This window comes from Anguilla rostrata, chromosome 15 (genome assembly GCF_018555375.3).
Source record: "Anguilla rostrata isolate EN2019 chromosome 15, ASM1855537v3, whole genome shotgun sequence".
In the NCBI taxonomy this organism is placed as follows: domain Eukaryota; kingdom Metazoa; phylum Chordata; class Actinopteri; order Anguilliformes; family Anguillidae; genus Anguilla; species Anguilla rostrata.
Genome location: NC_057947.1, coordinates 30562418 through 30586924, shown reverse-complemented (window position 1 = coordinate 30586924; position 24507 = coordinate 30562418). Strand labels below are relative to the sequence as shown.

General features: G+C 50.4%; 1 protein-coding gene across 7 annotated transcripts in view; it reads left to right on the top strand.

The window, feature by feature from the left end:
- LOC135240569 (unconventional myosin-XVI-like) overlaps nt 1–22894 on the top strand; it is a 99362-nt gene extending 76468 nt beyond the window's left edge. For 6 of the 7 annotated variants that reach the window (XM_064310187.1, XM_064310188.1, XM_064310186.1 and 3 more), the window contains 8 exons: nt 1199–1301; nt 1659–1755; nt 1967–2198; nt 3901–4217; nt 4590–5654; nt 8964–9128; nt 9328–9413; nt 18849–22894. In XM_064310187.1, coding sequence (XP_064166257.1) covers nt 1199–1301; nt 1659–1755; nt 1967–2198; nt 3901–4217; nt 4590–5654; nt 8964–9128; nt 9328–9413; nt 18849–19004 — 2221 coding nt within the window. In that variant the 3' untranslated portion in view covers nt 19005–22894. Of the gene's footprint in view, nt 1–1198; nt 1302–1658; nt 1756–1966; nt 2199–3900; nt 4218–4589; nt 5655–8963; nt 9129–9327; nt 9414–12270; nt 12320–18848 lie in introns of all 7 variants that reach the window. The other variant, XM_064310189.1, reaches the window with a different exon arrangement.
- Nucleotides 22895–24507: the final 1613 nt, after the last annotated feature.

The window sequence follows — 24507 nt, the reverse complement described above, 5'->3', positions numbered from 1 at the left end:
AATGGAGAAACAGGGCAGCCTTCAGCGGGCTGGTATAAGAGGCTCTCTGCCCTGGACTGGTTTGGCTCCAAACGTTGGAATCGTGGGGGCCCCAAGGCCTTTACGAATGAACATGAGGGGCAACAATCGCACCCCTGTTCCCTGAGTCCGCTGTGCTGCATGTTTCACTCATCTAACAGTCTCACTCACCGTAACATGCAACATCTTACACACACTACCTACACACTCACCCAGGTTATCAGTCACACACTCCAGTACATGAACAGTCTTACACACACTCACCAGTTACATGCAACATCTACACTCACCCGTTACATGCAACATCACACCCTACCAGGTTAACATGTAACAGTCCTACACACACTCACCCAGGTTAACATGCAACAGTCTTACACACACTCACCCAGGTTAACATGCAACAGTCTTACACACACTCACCCAGGTTAACATGTAACAGTCTTACACACACTCACCCAGGTTAACATGCAACAATCTTACACTCACCCAGTTTAACATGTAACAGTCTTACGCACACTCACCCAGGTTTACATGTATAAATCTATCAAAGATTCGCTCAGCTTTATACATAACAATCTGCCGGTGATTCGCTAGATTTACGTTTAACAGTCTACAAGAAGATTCACCCAGCTTTACTGGTTATGATTTCAGCTCATTGGTTGTCTTTGTCGATTAATGTCCGAATGTGGTATTATTGAGGCAGGAACAGAAATAAGTGTACTGCTTCCAGAATGTTAATGAATGAATAAATATGTGGCTAAATTAATAAGCCAGATCATTTTGCAAGTCACTATGCAGTGATTTCTTCGCTCACCTTAAAGTAGTAGTATACCAAAAAACTGAACTGAAGCAGTGCAGATGGATGCAGACTTTGCTCTGAATAAAAGGGAACAGATGTCTATGTATATGTCTGCAAGCTCAACCCGCTTTGTACTCTTTGACCTTTGAAATTAGTGAGACTTGTTTTGAGATGGGATTATGTCCTCTCTGCTAGGAAAGTGTTGCTTCAATGCTTATGCTTGTTGATTATTTCATGCTAGATTATGTAAATTTTCAAACTCCATTCTTCTCCAGAGCTCTGCATAAATTACAAAACATCTTTTGAATGGTTGTGTTACCCAGTTTCTCTATCAGTATCAACAGTCATTTCCTGCCCCCCCCCCCCCCCCCCCCCCCCCAGATACAGGGAGCTGGTGGAAACCACGCTGGGTGACCAGAGCAACCTGCCTCCTGAGGAGAAGTGTCAGCTCATCCTACAGAAATGCCAGCTCCAGGGATGGCAGGTGTGTGAGTCCACCCCCCCTTCCCATGTGTATGGGCTCAGTTCCCCAATGCTGTGGGGTTACATTCATGTTTTACTCTTAAACTCCCTCCCCCCCACCACCACCACCACCAGCAGCACCAGAACTGCACTGTACCCTTTGCAGTGATAATGGTCAGATCTCCAGGTATTTCCTCTTCTCTCCTCTCTTTTTTTCTTCCTACTCTCTGTTCATTCTTTCCCTCTTTTCTTGGTGGGGAGGGGGGGGGCTTTGGGTGCAGTAGTACCCGGAAACACAGCACCAGAACTGACCAGACAGTCCATGTTCACTCATCCCCATGTAGTGTGACCTCTGACCTCTAATGTTTCCTGCTTCCAGATGGGCGGGACTAAGGTGTTTCTGAGGTACTGGCAGGCTGACCATCTCAGTGACCGTTGCCATCAGTTACACCGGAGGATTGTCTTTTGCCAGAAAGGTAATGCTACAGTGGCATACACTTCCTGTCAGACAGGATGCGTCTGTGGTTCAGGGCTGTGTGTATGTGTGTTGCTGTGTCAGTGGTTCAGGGCTGTGTGTGTTGCCGTGTCAGTGGTTCAGGGCTGTGTGTGTTGCCATGTCAGTGGTTCAGGGCTGTGTGTGTGTTGCCGTGTCAGTGGTTCAGGGCTGTGTGTGTGTCGCCGGGTCAGTGGTTAGGGGCTGGCTGGTGAGAAGGATGAGCGATTCCCAGCGGGAGGCCTGCAGTATCCAGCGTTTCCTGCAGGGGGCAGAAGACCAGGGACTGCAGGCCTACGACAGTCTGGTCATCCAGAACGCCTCAGACATCGCCCGCGAGAACGACCGTGTCCGCAACGCGCTGAACGGCTCCCACGCCGCAGAGAGGCCGGAGCCGCTGGGCAAGGAGGAGGAGCCACTCAGCCGGTGAGGAAACTCCGCCCCCCCCCTCACCTCCAATAGGAGGCTTCCAAGCTCGCTGTCAATGGTTTAATTAAAACCCAACATTAGTGAATGGGAAGTCTAGGGTTGGTGGGGGAAAAAAAATACCAATGGTAACTTAGGACACACGTGTTCATCTGGACTACAGTTGGGATGGTGTCAGTGTGTAAATCACCCTTAATCTTTCAGAGGAGGCGTTAAACTCAAGGTCTGGTTCACAACAGTGATTGCAGGTCCCATGGTACTTATCAAAACAATAAGTATGTTTTGAAGTGTGATTAATTTCCGGTATCCCGGGTCCCAGTGTCTTAATCAGCCAAATTATTCTCCATTTGATTAACTGGCTAAATAAATCCTGTTCGCTCGTTAATTACCTTGAAATACTAGAAAGATATATAGGAGAGTGTTTCTGTGGTAATAAATAAACCTTTCAATCCAAAATTATAAGAATAATTAGAGGTTGAGTCACACTCATTGCAAACAGTTCATATGTTTAATCAACATAATTATTTCAGTAAGTTTTTAGAAAATGTGCTGTCAGTGTGTTTGTTGACTGCCAAGTACAGCCAACCAGTTCATTTTGGCCCTTGGATTTCAGCTTGTTGTGGGGGATTTAGGGACAGTAGTATGCCTCAGCCATGTTTCTCTCTTTTGGTGTTTGTGTCGTTTTCATGACCAATGGAATAATTTCTTTTCAAACCGGTTCATTAGCCCCGGAGCTTATCATTGGTTGAGAGAGCTGTGGGCCAGCCCTGCTTGTAAGCAGCCAATCAAGTGTTAAGGGTGATAGTCAAAGGTCCCACCATCTCTCAGGGGGTGGGAGGCTCAGGGGGTCGGGACCTTTGTCTTTCATTTAACCTTTGTCTCTCCCCCATTGACATCACTCAGAACCACTGACCAGTGGTCATCTCTCTGGCTCATCCAAGTCCATGTCTTGGTATTATAAGTGCGTGTGTGTGTGTGTGTGTGGGGGGGGTTAGGGTTAGGGTAGGGTTGGGGGGGAGGGATTGGTCAGGAACTTGGGGTGTTTTTCTTTTCAGCTGGCGGGTCTGAATGTGGACCTCTGTGTTCATTTTAAAGCCATGCCATAGGCTGGATTAAGGTTGCCCTCTGTCCGATTTCTCTTTAGATTTAAATCCCCCCCCCCCAGTCCCCCACAGAAGCAGCAGATGGTGCTCCCAGATTAAGAGGCAAATATCAAGCCCAAAGAACCCATATCATGCTTTAGAATTACAGGAAGTAGATTAGACTTAAACTATTGATACAGTAAATAAGCTACTTCTGCTGGTCCTTTATCCTCTCTGTTGGCTCTCACTAAATGTGTTAGCAGGTGCCCAGCAGCAAACACAGGATGTGTGTTTATTTGTGAGGTGACGGCACAGTAAAGGTAGGAGGTTATAACCTTCACTCTGTCACGCGATGAACACTCGAGCTCGCAGGACGCCACTGAGGTTGGAGTTTTAGGCCGCATGCGTGATGTGATGAATTTTTAACGCAATGAAATTGATTTAATGATGAGTGATTAATCCGCACATTGCGTGGAGATGCTGTGACCTGAGAGAGAGAGAGAGAGAGAGAGAGAGAGAGAGGGGGGGGGAGAGGTTGTTTTAGGCAGGGGGAAGTAAGGAAAGAGGGAGCTGAGGGATAGTCGTGCGGTTGAGGATCCTGGTTGTTGTCGTCTGCCCAGGGCCTCGGAGTCGAGCGGAAGGGCCCAGGACGGCGTCGCCGGGGGGGGCCGGCTGATCAGGCATTACCGCAGCAGCTCCGGGCCCCTCCCCCTCGCCCTGGAGAACTTGGTACAGTCCGCCGCTGCATCGTCAGTCAAGACGGCCTCCCGAGAGCCGGCCAGCGAGGACGGGGGAGGCGGCGGCAGCAGCAGCCTGCCATCGCCGCGGAAACAGCCCCCCCCAAAACCCAAGAGGGACCCCAGCACCAGGCTGAGCGCCTCGTACGAGGCCGTCAGTGCCTGCCTGGCCCTGGGCCTCAAAGAGACCCCCATGGACGGTCAGTTGCCCCCGACCGACTAATGTAACTTTCATCTAAAAAAACGGCACTTTGTATTAAAATAAAATGAATTACTATTAGGGCAGATAACTTATCTTTACCCATCTATGCCTATATACGAAGTATAAGTGCCTAAAAGAAATTCGAATATGGAAAGGATATCTTTTCTCAAAAACACAAAAAGAGACTGGATTTGCGTTCGAAATCTTATGCATTATAGAATGTGTGATTTGCTGTGAAGTGTCTATTTGTAAAGCCCTGGTTATTTCAACTTGATTATTTCAATGCTGTTTCTTAATCTCCCATTTTATTGGTTGGCCAGAATTGCACGATTGCGTGTGATTGGTTAGCATTTCTGCTCTTCTGACGCAGAGCTTTCCAAGCCTCGGCCGCACAGCGACGACTACACCGCCAGGAAGGTCCCGCCCCCGAAACCAATACGCAGCCCCAACACCAAGCTGACGGGCTCATTCGAGGAGATCTGCCCCCCGCGCCCCACCGAGATCAAGCTGTCCTGCGTCTCCAAGGGGGGGCCCGGCTCGGGGCCCCACAGCGGCGTGTTCAGCCTCTACCGCCCCCCGGAGGAGGACGAGGTGTACATCGAGATGGCGGCAAGCTCCAAGACCGCCACCGCCCCCGCCGCCACCGCCGAGCCGGGTGAGGCCGTCTACGAGGAAATGAAGTATTTCCCACCGGAGGCCGTAGCCGTGGTGACGAAGGCGGCTCTGGCAAATCGCGTGGCGTTCTCTCCTCCCCAGACTCTGGAGATCAGGAAGCCGTCGGAGTACCTTCCTGTCCCGGGCGCTCGAGAGATCCCGCCCCCCTTCCCCAACCTGCTGCCCCACCGGCCCCCCCTGCTGGTGTTCCCCCCGTCCCCCCCGGCCCGCTCCCCCACCTCGGACGAGTCCCCCCTCACCCCTCTGGAGGTGAAGAAGCTGCCGGTTCTGGACACCAGCCTGAGCTACCCGGCGCAGAGTGAGGGCAGCAGCCCGATCTCGCCCCAGTACGCCCGTCAGAGGGCCGACTCCTCCCCCAGCCTGTTCGCGTTCATGCCAGACAAATCCACCCCGCCCCTCACCCCTCCCCCATCTCAGGCCCCGCCCCCTTACCGACCCCCCTCCCACTTCTCCTTCCCCCCCGAGGGGCCGTTGTTGACCCGCGGGGGGTCCCTGTCCTCTGACTCCCCCAGACTGTCCCAGAGGGGCCACCAGGGTCCGGAGGAGCCCCCCCTGGGTCCCGGCAGGCCCCCGTTCTCCCCCGTGAAGACGGGGCGTCCCGAACCCCGACGGGCGCACTCCTGCTCCTCCTCCCCGCTGCTCTTTAACCCCGCCTCCTCCCGCCCCCTCACCAGCCCGCTGGACGAGCTCACCACCCTGTTCAGCGCCGGCCGCACCCTCCTGCGCAAGTCGCCCGCCGGCAGGAAGATCCGCGAGTCGGGTGAGGGGCCGACGCCCGACAGGCACCTCGCCAAACACACGCCCTGCACACACCCTGCTACACACACCTCGCCAAACACACGCCCTGCACACACCCTGCTACACACGCCCTGCCAAACACACACCCTGCACACACCCTGCTACAGACACCCTACACACACCCTGCACACACCCCGCTACACACACCCTGCTAAACACACACTCTGTGCACATGCCCTGCACACACCCCACTACACACACCCTGCCAAACACACACCCTACGCACACGCCCTGCACACACCCAACTACACACACCCTGCCAAACACACACTCTACACACCCTGCCAGACGCACGCTCTGCACACACCCCGCTACACACACTCTATGCACACACCCTGCACACACCCCACTACACACACCCTGCCAAACACACACCCTACGCACACGCCCTGCACACACCCCACTACACACACCCTGCCAAACACACGCCCTACACACACCCCGCCAAACGCCATGCACACACCCTAATGCCTTCTACACACCTAGGACTCTACACCACACAGCAAACGCCCTGCAAAACACACAGATCGCCCTGAAACACACACCCAGCAGAGTGAAAACTGGAAGTTTAATCCGCACTTCCTCAGAGGATATTGCTCACGTAAAGCGTAAATAGGAAGACGTATGGGTGATGGTCCTGACTGTTTTTCTGTGATAATGGATTATGATTAAAAGCACATTTTATTGCATGTGCTTGGCAACGTAGAAGCCGGCCCTCTTTCTTCAGAAGAAAAGAGCCATTGTTGAATAATAAGCACCAGTCCTGCAGTGTAAAATTTCTACTCGTTTTTTATTAAGGGCATGACGCTGAGCTTCCACTCCCTGGGTTTTCCCCGGTTAAAAGAGGTTCCCAGCGGTACTGAGCGTCTGTGGTGGCGTTCCAGAGGTCCATATGGGTTTTATCAGGTGAAGACGGGCCGCATCAAAGAGAAGGAGCCCTGCAGGGCTTTGGGTTCGGCCCGAGACCTCTCCTCCTGCGGGGCATTGAACAGAACCCCTCTCTGTAGGAGGACTGTCAGACGCACAGCTCAAGCGCATCTGTCATTTCTGACCGCACGAGGGGGGGGCGGAGCTTCCACCGCGTGCTGTCGTCATTGACAGCCGTTGGACCGCAGTTGCAACTGGCTGCCTGGGAAAAGAGCTTCTCCACCCCTCCCCCCGTGATCCCCCCTCCCATCTTTGTCTTGGCGAGAGCTGTGTGTGCAGCCTCCATTCATGATATTTCCCTCAAATGCTAAAGCTCTCTCACACTGCGCGCAGCACAGACACCCTTTGATTTTCTCCCCCCCCCCCCCCCAGCCCACTCCCCCCCCGTCTTTGTTTTTAATTAAATGCACTGGATGGGAATGCTCAATGCATCACACAGATTTACGAGCACACATGGAGGCCTCTCTACCATGCCTTGGCTCAACGTCCTGGCCAGTGGGAAGAGTCACATGACCTCCCCGCCCCCTGCTATTCCTCACCCGAGTGAGACACCCCGAGACACTCCCCCCCCCCACCCCACCCCCCCCACCCCCCAGATTTCCCGGCAACGGGGTTGAAAGTTAATGAATTAGACACCAGAGTCCCACTCCAGTGATTTATGATAGGGTATTGCTTATGGGGGCAGTTTCTCATGTCCTGGTTTTTTTATTTTTTTATTTTTTTGCTATTTTGGAGGTGGGGGGGTGGGGGTGTATCCATGAATTGTGAGACGAGGTCAATGCAGGTCAGTCACCCCACCCCCCCTCCCATGCCACAGTACCCGGACTCTGGGATGAACTCTCATGCGCTTCCCTTTTTGACGAGCTGGACCGATGCTGGAATTCACGCGAGCGAAGGCAGCCGTGTGCCTGACCGGGGACAGCGTGTACGGCCGCCGACCGCGAGGAGGAGGAGCCTGGCACCAAACGCACCGGCCCCCGGTGATTCACCGGCGCTGGTCCCTCAGCGAGCCGGCCGGCGGCATGCCGCTGCCACTGCCACCGCCAGGAAGCTGTGTGATGTACGCACCGATGATGATGATGATGACGTTCCTCACAGGCAGATCGTTAGGGTGGAGTCTGTGGGGGCTCGCTTTTCTCAGATTAGTTTCTTAAACGTGACTGTCGCGGTGAACGCCAAGATGGTTCTCGTTGCGTATTCCGCCTTTATGGTCTGTGAATTCAGCGAAAGCGTTTGGGGGGGGGGGGGGGAAGCGCTCTTTCGTACCGAGCGGTCGCGTTTGATGTAGGCCTGGAACACATCTCCAGACACTGCTGCTGCTGCCAGGCTCGCGTTACAGCCATCTCTGTAATTATCGGCTCCTCCCCTTCCCATGATGCAGTTTGATCACCGAGCAGCGTGGCAAAGCTCGCTCTTCCCCTCCACCCCCGTTCGGAGCACAGGGGCCTGCGAGGCATGGCCTGGCCTGGAGATTGGGCTCCTGTGCAGGAAACGCATGCCTAATTGGCTCTGTTTAAACTCCTGTGCAGTAAAAAATACTATCAGAGGTTTGCCCTGGAAGACCAGCTCTCATCTCTGCATGCTCTCCTTTCTGTGAAGGCATAGCAGGAACGGCAGTGGGAAGGTTAGCGGTGAGAGCCTGTGAAGTCTCCTTTAGTCCATAATAATCATGCTTTAAGAGTGAGATTCCTCCTGCTCTGATGCGCTTCTCTCAGCTTCCTTAACCTGGCCGTTTATTCGGTTACGTTCAAACGTTACATTCGAACGTCCGGTTCAAACTGGCCGCCTCGGTTACGGTTGTCGGTTGGCGGACAGTTGGAGGGAGGGCGGGCGGAGCGTTCCCGGGTGGAACGAACAGGAACGCGATTCCACATCTCGCTCGATCGGTTTACCCCCGCGTCTCAGTTTAGCGTACAGAGACTCTGAAGCGGGGGGCCAGCGCTCTGTGATTGCGCTGTAAAAGAGCGGGAGCTAGCCGGCAGGCAGCCTGCAGGCCACGGTCATTAGTATAGCGGTCCGAGTGCGGAGAGAGAGGTCTGGCTGTAGCTCGTTAGCACGGCACGGCTCGCTGGCCTCCGTCTGAGCTGAAGACACGGGAGATAATGGAGGTCTTCCTTCAGAAACAACCGCCACGGTTTTTTCAGTGATAATGGATGCAGCCGTGGACTTGAATCGATTTGCTTACCTGTGTGTGGAAGACTGAGCTGCGGTGCAGGGAATTAAGCTGTAAAGTCAGAAGTGTGGTGCATTGACCAATAAGAACACTTCTTTTTAACCTCTTTTGGGTTTTGACTGGACCTGGGTTTGGCTGACCCAAGAGGGGTGTCTGTGTGGTTCTCCTCAGGGTTCAACTCCAACATCAACCTGTCGGGACGGGATGAATCTGGCATGACCTCTCCCTCCCCCCAGCTCCAGGACAAGAATGCGAACAACCACGCCGCCCCCCACCACCACCACCCGCACCTCCACTGCCCCCTGCTTCCTGAGAATGGCAACCAGCTCTCCAACGGTAAGGTCAGAGGTCAGGGAGGCGGGGCAGAGTGACATCACTGTTCCGTCCCTGTCCTGTGAAGACTCGCGCCTGTGTTTGTGTTACCTGTGCAGACGCATGGCTGTGTTTGTGTTACCTGTGCAGACTGACAGCTGTGTTTGTGTTACCTGTGTGTAGTCACGGCTGTGTTTGTGCTGTTGTGTGTGTGTGTGTGTAGGCTCGCTGGAAGATGAGGGTCATCCCAGGTTGAATGTCTCTGCGACTTCTTCCCTCCACAGACACCTGGATAGCCATCACAGCCAGGTAAAGACCCCCCCAATCTTACTGACCCCCAGGAGCAGGTCAGCACTCACACAGTGTGCGTCCTTTTCTGTGGCTGTCCATGAACTAGAGATATACTAACAAGTGATTGTGCTATCAGTTGAACCCTGAGCGAATGCCAGTCTCCACTTTGAGAGAGAACCTGTCACCTGAGATGGGGGGGGCGAGGGGGGCGGGGCATGAGACTGTAGCGGCTCGCATGACATGGACACAGGCTTGTGCTGTGCGGGGGCGTGGGGCTGTCACTCACAGATGCCAGTTACAGTGTTTCACGGATGAAACAAACGAGTCAAACTGACGTGATCCGTGACCCGTGCTGCCGCCAGGGCTATTAGCGTTGATGACTTCCCATTCAGAAACCCCTCATTTATCCTGCCGGCTGAGTTTCTCTCTCTGTGGCTTAACCGTAGTCCATCATTATGTAACGCAATGAATGCTGAAGCCATTTTAAAAATGATGTATCTGTGCGTAGTGCAGCTCCCTATCTCACTACATGCATCAGGCTGGCGTGTTTTCCTTTGTCTCACTGATGGCGGGATTAAAGGTGTCTTTCTCCGCACGTGATCAGCCGCTTCACACATTACACTTGTGTTACCCAGAATTCCCCTGGTTCTCTTCCCGCTCATAAGCCGCGTTTCCACCAAAATTACCCGGAACTTTCAGTCCCAGGAACTACTTTACCAGGAACGAAAAGGTTCCTTCAGCCAATGGTTGTCTGCGTTTCCACCGGGGTCTAAAGTACCGCGAAGATTAGGCAAATTAGCCCACGGACGTTGTCGTCGGTCCATCTGTCATATGATTTCTTCTGTAACCCCATACTACCACCGAAGTAGCCTACATTATTTTCTAATAACCGGGACAGCCCGGAGGGGTTACCAATAATGACTATATATGGTTACTTTTGTATTTATTGATTTTCATATATCCTCTCAAACACATTCATTAACAGCAGAAAACATGCACACGTTGTAAACAATTTGCTGTTTTATTACTTTTTGGTCGTCAATTCCATATAGGCTAATCGCAAAATGACAAGAATAGAACGAAAACTCGGACTTGCGTGAAAATGTAAATTAGTAGTGGTACAGCCACCGTTTGCTTTCCTTCGAAGTTACTGCTAGCCGAGCAGCGAAGTGTGCCCTCCAGATGCGAACCATGCACCATAAATGAGTCCATAGTCTTCCTGGTCTTTTCGTGGAATTGAAAAATGGCAGTAAAATTGAGTAAAATTACGACAGTCTGAAAAAGCTAAAGGGAAGATTACTAGAATTAACCTGTTATTTTACCCAGATAAAAAGTGCGGAAGGTGATTTCCAGTTTGCTTGTACTGTATCACCAATGTTAATTATGCAGAACTACCGCATACATCACATAACTGTATCAAACGTTTTGAGTCCATTACAACGGGCTAACAAAGAAAATCCGGAAGAAAATATTCAGCAACCGAATGAATCCGTTTGAATGTTTTGGTAGCCTACGTAATATGCTGTCCCAGCACGAATGCTTAGCATTTTATAAAACGAATACTAAAGCAAGAAAAGAACAGAAGAGCACACGTTATAATTCCAAGACGTTGACAGGCTATAACCAAAAGTAGGCTACTGCGCCGCATAACATACAAGTTTGATTTGAAGTTATTATGAAAATTAATTGGTTTGCCGCTGCATGTTTTCAAACATGGCGGGTAATGGCGGAAAATAAATACAACACAAATGCTACGAGTACTCGACCAATCAGAAATGTTCAGCGCTGCAAGCTCCACCCAAAAGGTTCCTGTACTTTCGGAAAGTACTACCCCCCGAGCAGGAACGTTTTGGGGGGTAAAACAAAGCCCCCAGAACTAAATTTAGACCCTAGTTCCTGCGGTGGAAACGCACTGAGTTCCTCAAAAGGTTCCTAGTTCCGGGGTATAGTTCCTGCGGTGGAAACGCGGCTATAGAGTGGTGGAACTGCAGCTGTGCAACACGTCTCACTAACCCCCCCCCCCCCTTTCCCCGCTTCGCATATCAAAGGTCACATGACCGTGCGGAACCGACGAGGTCTCCGGTGCATGCAGGGACAGAGTGGTGGTTCCTTCTGTGCTTTAAATAAAGCTTGAATTATTCAATCACCGCAGCTCCGCTGTGGGGCGAGAGGTCTCGACCTGCCCCTGAAGTGAAACCGAACTCCCGCCCCTTCGGCTGTCGTTACGCTCTCACCCCGCCGTTCCCGCCGCTGTTCCCGCCGCGTTCCCCCAGCTCCCCGGCCATGTTTAACTCGCTCGCGCTCTGGACAGGAGAACGAGGACCGCTGTTTTTCCTGAGGCTCAGTACCTCATGAAGATACCCAATAGCATGCTGACACTGGGCGGGAACGGTGCGCTGCTTGGAACTGAGTTCAAAGAAAGAACCCGTAAAAACCGTGGAAATGTGAGGGTTATGGGCCCCCCGCCCCCCCGGGAAAGCGGGAGTTGGTTTTATGTCTTCCCGAACGTCCTTCTCTTCATGCTGCGGCTCGGGAGGTGATCCCCTTCAGCTTTGACCTCCTGCTCCTTCTATAGCGATGAGGAGCTCGCCACGCTCCAGGGAAAGCGTTTCACTTGTGAAGAGGGGGAGTTCCTGTCAAAATGGAGAGACTTCCTGTTCTAGGGGCTCTTGTTTTCTGCAGTTCATTCCAGGCTGACACCTGGCTACCCTGTTCATCTTTAGCACCAGGGTGGGGGAGAACTCTCCATTTCTTGGATTGTCTTGTCTTCCTGTGTTGTGTTTCTCTCTGTTTAAAGGGGATTGTCTTGTCCTCCTGTGTTTGGTCTCTCTGTTTAAAGGTGGATTGTCTTGTCTTCCTGTGTATGTCCTTGCAGAGGGGTCATCTGAACTTCTCACCCTTTGGCACAGGAGCTGCTCTCTGAGGTAGGAGGGCTAGCTTTGCCCCTCAGATTTTGGTACGGGGTGAGTCTGGAATGTTACTGACTCTGCAGTGCTGCTCTGAAAGCTGCCCCCCCTCCCCCTGCAAGGCACTGCACTGCTTATATTTGCCAAATACAGCTTCTGTGAACGGCATGTTTCAGTGTTACATTTGGCTTCCGCGTCACTAAAGAGAGGACAGAGACATATTTCCATTGAGGGTACACCACTTTAGTTTTACATTGTGTGCTCACCGAGGGTGTGGTCTACAAGGTATGGTCTGTGTAGCAATTATCCATTGGCAATAACCCCCAACGATAATAGTTTTTTTCTTAATTATCTTTTACTGTAGCATTCCCTTGCTTCTCGAATTTGAGAATGTAACAAGATTTTTAAGACAGCTTGTCTTAATTTTAAAAATTCTTTTTGTTTCTGGACAGTTTACTTTAGTAAAGTCAAGTCACTTAAAAGTATGAGCTATACTCCAGGAAACGTCATTGTCATATGATACATTGTGCTGAAACCTGGCTAGTCAATTTTGGGGATTTCTTATGATTTTATTTCTTATGTACATAACTGTTGGATGGAGTGTTTTGTCATAAGTATGCTTTGGGAATTGAAGACAGACTAGCCAGAATTTATCCTGTTGAAATAAATCTGAGAATGCTGCAGAATTTGTGATTTTTGCCAATTAATAGCTTTGCTAATTGCCAATAAATAACTACTGCAGGTGTGCATGCCCTTAGCGATGGCAGCTGACTGAAGCATCCCTGATGCTGTCCCGTATCATGTGACTCAGATTCTGACATTTCTCTATTGCTGGAGAACACCCACCAAAGTGGGAAAGTGCCCAAGAGCCACTGCATGCTTTTAACAAATGTGACATGGAAACTTGTCAAAGGCACATTCGAGGGAAGACATTTCACTTTTGTGGAATGTAGATGCCATACCTACAGAGACCTCTCCTCCTTCTTTTTTTCTTTTTTTTTCCTAAAGTGCCGTTCTGCACTGGGGATTCTTCTCCTATATTTGAAAGTGCCTTTCCTGGCTGGGAATTCTTGTCCTACATTTTGAAAGTGGTATTCCTCACTGGAAATAATCTTCTCGTCGAAAGCTCCATTCCTGAAATTCCTCCCCGCTCTCGAGGAAGTGCGCAGGAGCGCGTGGGGCAATGCGACAACGACCTTCGGCTCAGCCGAAGACCGCAGCGTTCGCACGCCATCTCCACCGCTCCCTCGCTTCGTGTGTGTGTGTTCCGCTTCTCATGCACGTTCACCCAGCTTTTCCGGAATGGTCGTTGAGCTGTGGAAAATAAATAAATAAAAAATCTGCAGCCGTTGAAATGGCTTCTTGGAGCTGTGGAGTGTCTGTCTCTTCTGCCTTCTGGAGAGTTAGTTTCTTGGAATGTTTTTTTTTTTCTTCAAAATTCTAAATTGGTGTTCTAGAACTCCGTTGCTCTGAATTACCAGTAGTGCTTGTTACATCAGCACTAGAATGTTCAGTTAAGAACATTCTGATCACATATCTTACGCCTTAAAGGGTTAGTTTGCTGCGCTAATATCGATGTGTGCTTGGCAAACTGTCTTTCATAGTAGAGTCAAATGCTCTGAAGTTTGCAGGTCGGAACAGACAGAACCAGTACTTCAGAAACGTTTAAAAAAGAATCTCCGTTTCCCTTCAACACTGGCCCTCGGGAAACGCCCTCGCTCGTATGTCTGGGCTCATTAAAAAGGCGCAGAGCCATGTTTTTAATCGAGCGAGCTGCCCATATTCAGATTTAATTCGCGGTCAGGCGGTCTCATTAAAGAGGCCGCCGTGGCAGTGTGGTGCGCGCTGCGTGTGTGCGTGCGATAGGAGGGGGCGGAGCCGGTCGTGCCACGGTTCGGGGGGGACGGCTCGCGTGGGACAGGAGCGTGCCTTTAAAGGCTTACCCTGCAGACAGCGCAGTAAATCCCGGGATTGGAGAGAGGAACGGGAGAAATCAGATTATCCTGAGTGGCTGAACGGTGAGCTCGCCCCAGCTCTCGGGCTCCACTCAGCCATTAATTAAAGCACCAATCAGCCGGCTCGTCCATGGGCGCCTCGCACGCTCCTCTCTGCCAAAGAAAGCCCCCCCCTTCCCCCCCCCCAGCCTGCCGCTGCTGCTTTCGCGCCTGTCTGTTATTAAGTGAGTCGAGTCTTAAACTGTCTCTTAAAATCAGGGGGTTGCCAGGTTTCCGTCACTCTTGGTTCCCTCTCTCAATCCGCTTCTGTGCTGAGTGAGAGGCGTCTGTTTATTTAAGAGGGGGTAGAGCAGCAGCACGCCACTCAGAATGCAGGACTTTTTTCCCCCCATAAACAGCTCACCTACAGTAGCGCCTTACAACTGTGCTTTTACCCAGATCTACAGTAGCACCCTACAGCTGTGCTTTTACCCCGAGCTACAGTAGAACCCTACAGCTGTGCTTTTACCCAGAGTTACAGTACCACATTACAGCTGTGCTTTTACCCTGCGTTACAGTACCACACTACAGCTGTGCTTTTACCCTGAGTTAAAGTACCACACTACAGCTGTGCTTTTACCCTGCGTTACAGTACCACACTACAGCTGTGCTTTTACCCTGAGTTACAGTACCACACTACAGCTGTGCTTTTACCCTGAGTTACAGTAGCACCCTACAGCTGTGCTTTTACCCAGAGTTACAGTAGAACCCTACAGCTGTGCTTTTACCCAGAGTTACAGTACCACACTACAGCTGTGCTTTTACCCTGAGTTACAGTAGCACCCTACAGCTGTGCTTTTACCCTGAGTTACAGTAGCACCCTACAGCTGTGCTTTTACCCAGAGTTACAGTACCACACTACAGCTGTGCTTTTACCCTGAGTTACAGTAGCACCCTACAACTGTGCTTTTACCCAGAGTTACAGTACCACACTACAGCTGTGCTTTTACCCTGAGTTACAGTACCACACTACAGCTGTGCTTTTACCCTGAGTTACAGTACCACACTACAGCTGTGCTTTTACCCTGAGTTACAGTAGCACCCTACAGCTGTGCTTTTACCCAGAGTTACAGTAGAACCCTACAGCTGTGCTTTTACCCAGAGTTACAGTAGCACCCTACAGCTGTGCTTTTACCCAGAGTTACAGTACCACACTACAGCTGTGCTTTTACCCAGAGTTACAGTAGAACCCTACAGCTGTGCTTTTACCCAGAGTTACAGTACCACTCTACAGCTGTGCTTTTACCCAGAGTTACAGTACCACACTACAGCTGTGCTTTTACCCAGAGTTACAGTACCACACTACAGCTGTGCTTTTACCCTGAGTTACAGTACCACTCTACAGCTGTGCTTTTACCCAGAGTTACAGTACCACACTACAGCTGTGCTTTTACGCAGAGTTACAGTAGAACCCTACAGCTGTGCTTTTACCCCGAGTTACAGTAGAACCCTACAGCTGTGCTTTTACCCCGAGTTACAGTAGAACCCTACAGCTGTGCTTCTACCCAGAGTTACGGTAGCTGTGCTTTTACCCAGAGGTACTGTACCATCCTACAGCTCTGCTTTTACCCCAAGTTACAGTTGCTGTGCTTTTACTCTCCTGGCACGCTCTGAAATCCAATCACACTTGAAGACCTGCAGGATTCCACTAATCCGTAAACAAACATTGGCGTACAACCAGCTGGCATATTTTTTATTTGTGCACATCTGCTAGTCCATCCTCATGGAAATGCATATATATGCACATGCACACATACGCACACGCACATAAACAAACACATACACATGCACATACACGTGCATTGATGTGCATGCACATACACATGCACCCATGCACATGTGCACAGATGTGTTCCTGCAGCCATTCGCCTGTGGACGTTTGATGCGGAGACGTCCTGGTTTCACTCCTATATCCGGACTTAATGCATTTTTGTAGAACAAACCTTGTGGTCTTTTCTGAATCGCAGCCTGTGGTATGAAATTTAGAATACTTGTATTCCCCTTTCTCTCTGGAACGAATGTGACATGGGGGGCTTCACCCTGTATACCAGGAATCAGCAACTCTCGAGGGCCAAGAACTGCTGGTTTTCCACGCACCCTTTGCCTGGGAGTCAGGTGTGAAGACAGTCTGGCCAATTGGTAGCACTAGTTACCCGGGAGAAAAGAAAACCAGGGCTGGATTTGGATTTGAGGGTTGATGATCCCTGCTGTATGCTCAGGGCGACTGCTTTAACAGTGCTCAGTCCTGGAGAATTCAGGGCCATTTTTTTCCTGAAGAAATTGAAATAAGCTCTTTTGCACCAGAAAATATTCAAAATCTATATCTACGGCTCCTGAAAAATTAGACATTTGGTATGTGCAGATACAGGGCGTTTAGTATTGCAGATACAGGGGGTTTATCACTTCGGATACAGGGCATTTATCCCTGCAGATACCAGGGGTGTATCACTGCAGATACAGGGGGTTTATAACTGCAGATACCGGGGGTGTATCACTGCAGATACAGGGGGTGTATCACTGCAGATACCGGGGGTTTATCACTGCAGATACAGGGGGTTTATCACTGCAGATACAGGGCGTTTATCACTGCAGATACGAGGGGGGTTATCCCTGCAGATACAGGGTGTTTATCCCTGCAGATACAGGGGGGTTATAACTGCGGATACAGGGGGCTTAGCACTGCAGATACAGGGGGTTTAGCACTGCAGATATATAGCAGTTACCGCTGCAGATACAGGACTTGTCTCTCAACGCAGTAATAATTTGGCGGGAAGATCACAATGGGAGCCCTTGACGCTCTGGTGGGTGAAGCAGGCAGCTGCAGATGAGCACAGCAGCGACAGCTGAGCTGAAAATAGCCGCGGCGGCACGGAGGTAAATTATGAATTAGAGACGATGAATTATGCAGGCTATCACATAGCGCACGGCGCGATCCGGAACAGCCTGTCTCTCTCCCTCTCTCTCTCTCTCCCTGTGTGTGTGAGCGAGCCGGCTGGCTGGGATTCCTCGACAGCGGCGGCGTAGCGTTCGAACACGCCGTGCGGAGGGAGAGACAGGTCGGGCTCGCCACTTTATTTAGCGCTGACATTTTGTGAAATGTTCCTGTCGCTGCCGTGTTAGGGGGGGGCTCTGTGTCTTGTACAGATTCAGCGATCTCTCTGTGCTTTGCTTGTGGGTACTAGTAAACTTTTTTTTTTTTTCTTTTTACGTGCACTGCTTCAGCAACACAAACTCCCCAGGTGGGCATGCCAAAAACGAACCCCCCCCCGAGAACGCTCACACAGATCCTCCTCGTTTTTCTGCAGTTCCTGCTTTCTTTCTCCCTTTCTTTTATTTCTTCCTACCTTTTTTCCCCCTTCTTTATCTTTCCTCAGAGTCTCTTCTTTTGCTTTTCATCTTTTTCTTTTTACCTTTTTCCTTTCATCCGTTTTGTCTCAGTGTCCCTGGCATCCGCGTGAGAGGGCTGTGTGTCTGACAGCGAGAAGTGACATAACGCCCCCCCCCCCCCCACCCCATTACCGCTGCTACGCTCATTAGCTTATTTTAGCACCTGGGACCTGTGCTGATTAGCCAGACTGTCTCTCTCTCTCTCTCTTTCTCTCTCTGACTGCGAAGGAGAGAGAGAGAGAGCAGGCGCCTCGTGTGTGGGTTTTACGTGCATCTGACTCTACCAGGTGAATTTACAAGCCCCTGGGAGTTTAAACACCCGGGTATTAAAAGCCCAGCGTGTCTGCGGGCTCATTCATTAGCCGCACGCGAGCGCGCTCTTACGCTCGCGCTCGGCACGTACACGCTCAGGCCCGTTCGAGCCGCTCTGGCTCTGAGGACGAAGTGTAGCACAGTGGGTAAGGAACTGGGCTTGTAACCGAAAGGTCGCAGGTTCGATTCCCGGGTAAGGACACTGCCGTTGTACCCTTGAGCAAGGTACTTAACCTGCATTGCTTCAGTATATATCCAGCTGTATAAATGGATACAATGTAAAATGCTATGTAAAAGTTGTGTAAGTCGCTCTGGATAAGAGCGTCTGCTAAATGCCTGTAATGTAATGTTCGTTTACTTCGGCTCAAACGGGATTGGTGGCCGTGCCGGCAGTGTACAGCCGGGGATAGCAGCACGCAGGGGGTATGCTACAAGCTTCCTGAGGCTATTAGCTAGCAGAGCTGCCCCTGGAGCAGGTTGCAGCGCTTCCAGGAATGGTGGCCGCCATGGTATTAGTTCCCTCTGTGCTCGGTTCGGGTTAAAAAACCTCATTTTCGGGGGGGGTGGGGGGGGGCTGCTGGATTGGTCTTTCAGTTGAGGTGTTGCGTGCACACTGGGCACCAAATTTCATTCATTAAAAAAAAAATTATAATAATAATCTGCTAAAGAAAGGATTCACAGGAATCCCTGCGTTTGTTGGGGTGATGCTGGTGCTTGTTCTGAGTGTTCACTTTCATGACGCGTTTACATCTCAGATATATGCTCGGCTTGCGAGCTCAGGCATGCTGCTGGCTACGTCTGGGCGTCGTCAGCATCAGCATGCACTTCCTGAAGCGTCTGTCCCCCGTCCTCAGGTGACGCCGCAGATGAGGCTGTCGCAGAAGAGCGCCGCCCTGCAGGAGCTGCTGGAGTGGCGCAGGACTGACTGGCAGCGCCTGCTCCACGCCGTGGAGCGTGAGCCTGGCTCCACCCCTCCCCCGCTCTGCAAGAACAGCTCCGGCTTCCCGTAACGGTCCCTCTTTCAGCCAATCAACATTCACCTGCTGGTGCTCTGCCCTCTCTCTCTCTCCTCTCTCTCTCACCCACCTGACTCTTACTCCTCTATTTCTTTCCCCCCCTCCCTCTTCTCTCTCCCTTTCCCTCATTTGCCTCTCCCCCCTCTCTCCCTCTTTCTCTCTCCTCTTCTGTCCTCTCTTTCTCTCTCTCCCTCCCTCCCTCTCTCTGTCTCTGACTCCAAGCCAAATACTGTGAGAGGCGCAGGTGGTGTCTGACCCCGGTGTAGAATGAGCGGCTGAATCACGGTCTGCGGTGTGTCTGTCCTTTTTCACACGTTCCCCTGCATCATGGAGACTGATCCACGGGCGCTGGGGTCCTGTGGCTTTTCAAAAAGACTTCATCTTTCTCTGCAGACAACACTCTCACACACTCTATTGGTGCTGAATGCATTTAATGGGCATTTCTGACGTCTCTGAAGTTTACAGACAGCCATTTGTGATGAGCTCAGGAGCTTCTCGAATCGTGAGACAGAGGTACAGCTTCAGGGAAGGCCAGCGACTCCACAAGCTCTCAGCTGGAGACTAGAGACCAGCCTTGGCCTTGGCCCACAGACAGTCGCACGCGCAATGCACACCTGCACACACACACCCAGACATGCCCACACACACACACACGCGCGCACACACACACACACACATGCCCACACACGCACACACACTCACTCACAGATGGACAGTGCGCTTCAGTGCGATGAGTGTAAACCAACAAGAGGGAGGCTTCATACACTCTGAGTTGGGATGGAGTCATCAGAAGAACCCAAACGTATTAGAGCCCTGTATAAAAGTATGTCTATGTCCCCATGGTTTTCCACGGTCTCCTCAGAAAGGGGATTGAGGCTCTTCTCAGTCCGCACCCTAAAGCACCGTAGCGAAGCTACTGGTGTTAAACCAACTCTCACGGTATCCAGTAGGGACGGTATCTACTGTATTAGAGTATTCTGTCAGAGTCGATTCTACTCTGAGGTTTTTGCAGTGCACGTTAAGCCGGCTCTGTTACGTCCACTCTGATCCAGAGTCGCTCTTGGGAGATGTAAGGTGCCAAGCGCCTCCCCAAATTCAGGAGTGATATCGCAGGAGGTCTGCCAATGACTGCTCCTCTTGGAACTGAAGTCAGCCATGGGAGTTTTTTTTTTTTTTTTTAATCCTGTGAATATAATTTTAATGTGGAAAACGATATAATCCATAGATATGCGTCATGTTAAGCCCTTCTAGGGTTCACGATGGATATATTTATGTGGAAATGATGTTAGCTAAGAAAAGCCCCCCCCAGTAGCACAAGCGTGGGTAAAGCACACTGTTAGAAACTGTGCTGTGTAGGTTTGATCAGCCTTGGATGCATTTACTCAAACACAAGCCTGTATGCAGCACAACGTGCTCCTGTTCCAATCGAAGGGGGGGGTCAAGCTGTGGTCCTGAGGGTCCTCCTATCTGCACATATTCCTTTCTGACTTTTGTATTTGCAGGTTTTTGTCGATTCCACTCAGTCAGCAGCCAATTTAAGCCTTGAGAACAGGGTGTGCAGATTCCTTTACCCGATCCATGACTTAAATTTAAGCACTTGAGGGCAAGAGCACGAAGGAAAACCAGCGGATGCAGTGGTCCTCCGGAATCTGAGTTTTACGCCCCTGCGGTACGATAATCCTCTCGCTCGTACAAGGGTAACTCGGAATCAGGCCCCAGCTTAGAGAAGAAAGTCCATCAGACGCTTCACCTCTGTCTCTGAAGCTTTCGATGGACTGCAGTGGCTTAACCGGTGATCCCTGATTGGCCACTGATTTGGTCTCTGATAGGCTGCTGCAGGCTAGGCAATGGTCTCTGATTAGTCACAGCAGCGTAAGCATACCTTCGAGAAGGGTCATGCACAGATGTGAGCCACAGATTCCTTAGACTCACCAGATGCTCGGTTCCATATTCTCGGCAGAAAAAGATCCATCTCATTCCAATTTGGCTGCGTCTCCTGACGATTCTTTAAGAGGCGTGACCAAGGACCAATAGTCTTGCATGCTCTGTTCTGTTAAATAGGACAGGAATATCCTGTAGTTAGGAAGCAGCATCTGATTAGTTATACCAGCATCTGGTATGTCTATATAATCTCTGGTAGAACTTAAGGTTAAAATATTCCATCCAATCACGAAGAGAGAGGCTGGACGGACTTTCTGATGCACCTCAAAGCAACATCACCTTGAACTGTAGATCTCTCTCCATGACATTTGTCTTATTAATTCTGGCAAATGCAAAATAAATTTTTTTTAAATCGTGCACCCAGAAATACAACACATGCCAATGTACACATGTACGTACATGCGATAGAAATCCTTGGTTCTTGTTTACAAGCGGAGTGCGTGAACAGGTTTAATCCCAAACCACGTGGATGCGTATTTTCATGGTGCTAAGGTGCGTGATTTTGCGTGGAAGTTGCGTGGAAACATTCCCAAATTTAGGCACAGTCTGGACCGTGCACATCTGTATGCTTCTGATTCGGTTGCCATTTTGCTGGTCAGAGGGGTGGCCCTGCCGCCTTTTGACACACACAATGTTGTGCGCGGTTGAAAAATCCTTTTCATTTGACTTTTTCCCAGTGAGCTGAATTGTATATGGGCTCTTTGTGCCAAGAGGGGAAAACCTTAGGCTGTACGTATACATTCCAGTGATAGATGTCAGACCATGAGCAGGCTGGGCTATTTGAAGCCTTGGGTTTCATATAAGCCCAAAATGACTATTTCCATGCCAGCTGTTAAAAGTGGAAAACAGTTTGTATATGTCAATAGATTTAGAGTTATGGTTTTTCTAAACATTTGGATTACGTTAACTTCCCAGCTTTGGAAAGAGAGTGATATGTTGTCACTCGGGAAAGATAACTGACAGCACAGATCTCCCAGTTTTTCTCTCTTGTGATGGTGGGTTTCTTGCCTCCAATAATTTTTATTTCTGAAAGTGTCTGGCTGTCCGATATGAAATGAAAGTATAAGTGGGCTTATGACACTGCCAAAACATTTAAAGAAAGCTTTTGTTTTTTTAAAAACCCTGGGCATTATTATTTACATTCACTTACAAATTCAGCAAAGATTTCATGGTGTCAGGTGGATTCTATCGTTATGTGCTACATGCATACATTCCCCATTTAAAGCTAACCTTTAGTGTTTTCTAGGCAATATTCAAGTAGTGTTAACAAGCACAGTTTTGAAGTATTATACTATTTCCGGTTAGTACAATGTATTAAGATAGAAACAATAGTAGGGAATATCACTGTGAATCCATACATGTGAAAACATTCCACACCCTGTGCATGAGATCAAATTTTTACACTCTTAACTCCTCACACCATTGGTTAATGAGGCCCCCTCCCCCATGTGCTGTGACCGTATGAGCACGAATCGTGTCGGATCTCCTGTAGATCTCAGCGAACATGAGTACGAATCGTCTCAGATTCCCAGTACAGTCAGTCCTTTATTTCTCACCTGTGTGTGCATGGTCATGTCTGTGATGCTCTCATTCCTACGGGTGCTAAATATTTTCACCCGGGTGAAATTGGCAGACCTGTCTTGCCGCACTCAGATTGCGGCCGAAATGCTGGCCCAAGGTTCAGAGACGCTGTATGAATTCTCTCAATACAAGGTCACTGCGATCATACGCCATACCCCACGTTCGAAACAGCAAAACGTTCTGCTGCTTTTTAATTGTTGCTCTCTCTCTCCCTCTTTTTTGTAAATTAAATGCAAGTTTTTGTTCCACTTAAATGTGTGTGTGGGGGGGGGGAGGGGGATAAAGCGTGTCTTGTTGTGTATCTTGTTTTGGCTGTTTTATATATGAACTCCTGTACAGCAATAAAGCACAGATGTGTGGGTGCCCGTGTCCTGTCTGTTCACCCTGGTGTAAAACGCTGTCTCTCCTGGGCCTGGTGTTGACTACTTTCCCACAGTTATGTTTGTCTCTCTCTCCACTGGCTCTTCTGTTGTGGTGAAATCACTCTTTTGCACAGAAAGGTAACAGTTGACTCTGTTATTGCAGGAAATTGTTCATTATTATTATTATTATTGCTCATATTCGCCCTCATTGGGAAAAGCATACAGCAGGGCTGCCCAACCCTGTTCCTGGAGATCTACTGTCCTGCAAGGTTTCCAGTCCAACCCAAACAAAGCACACCTCATTGAACAGCTAAAGATCTCATTGAGCTGCTAATTAGTTAAATCAGGTATGCCAAATTAGGGTTGAAATGAAAAGCCTACAAGATGGTAGAGCTCCAGGAACAGGGCGGGGCAGCCCTGGCACGCAGGAACGTGCTGCACGTTGGTTTTCGGTTTTCGGCTGAGGCTCTGCGGTCACCTGTAAGGCTGTTTCCCCGTCCCGTCCCCATCCCGAAGAGGCACGCAGCTGGAGAGTCACAAACGGCGCCAGGACCACAAATCGGGCGCGGCTGATCTGAGGTACGCTCGCCTTCGCCTGCGCTCCGTGGAATTTGGATGTTTGTTTTGATATTGGAAACCGCCTGCCCCACCTGAGTCTTCAGCTCTCCAGCCAATTTTCAGCGAATTTTTTATTTTTAATGTCATAGCTGCTCAGTTCTTCTTGACCACTGGGCTGCTCTGATGTGACTGACGTGCTGCTTGGTGCGCAACTGCTACGCTAGTGGGTTGAGGTCATGCACGTTGTGGGTGTGGTCATGCAAATCAGAGCACTGTTTTCAGGGCACGTCACTTGCGAAAGATGCGGTTGGTCCCACAGGAAGAGGTCTGAGAGCCGGAGTCTCCATAAATCGAGGGAAAACATTGAGCCCCTTAGTGAACACGGTAAAGCCAGTCTGTCTGTACCGTCGCCCTTTCACAGAGCCATCTCACCTATTCTGCCTTTTACAGGCCTCTCTTCCCACAGCCGCAGGAGCCTTCCCGAGTCACGCCTCCAGCTGAGAGGAGATTTCTTTTTATTATTTAAACGAGTGCCAGAGAGGTCAGTGCAGGCAAAAGCCCGTTGTGTCTCGCGCTTTGAATTTCCGATCTTCCCAGCAGCAGCGTTCTCATTAATCTGGAGTGATTCGGTGAGTCTGCTGGGCCCAGGTACACGCCCTCGGGCTGAATCCATGCTTTAATCATGCCTAACATCCCAGCTCTGCTGCCGTTACCATGGCCGTCATGCAACCTGTGAGCCCGCCCCCAATACCCCACACCCCATGTGTGTTAACAGGCCCCTTGGGGGCAGTCACCTGTAATGGCCACACCTAACACGTAGCCGCTTGACTGTGCTGGCCACGCCCCTATGCTCAGCCACGTACTGTGACAGGCACGCTCAGCTGCTTGCCTGTGCCGGCCATGCCTAACACTCAGCTGCTTGGCTGTGCCAGCCACAACCCAACACTCAGCTGCTTGTCTGTGCCAGCCACAACCCAGCACTCAACCGCTTGGCTGTGCCAGTCACAACCAAACACTCAGCCGCTTGGCTGTGCCAGTCACAACCAAACACTCAG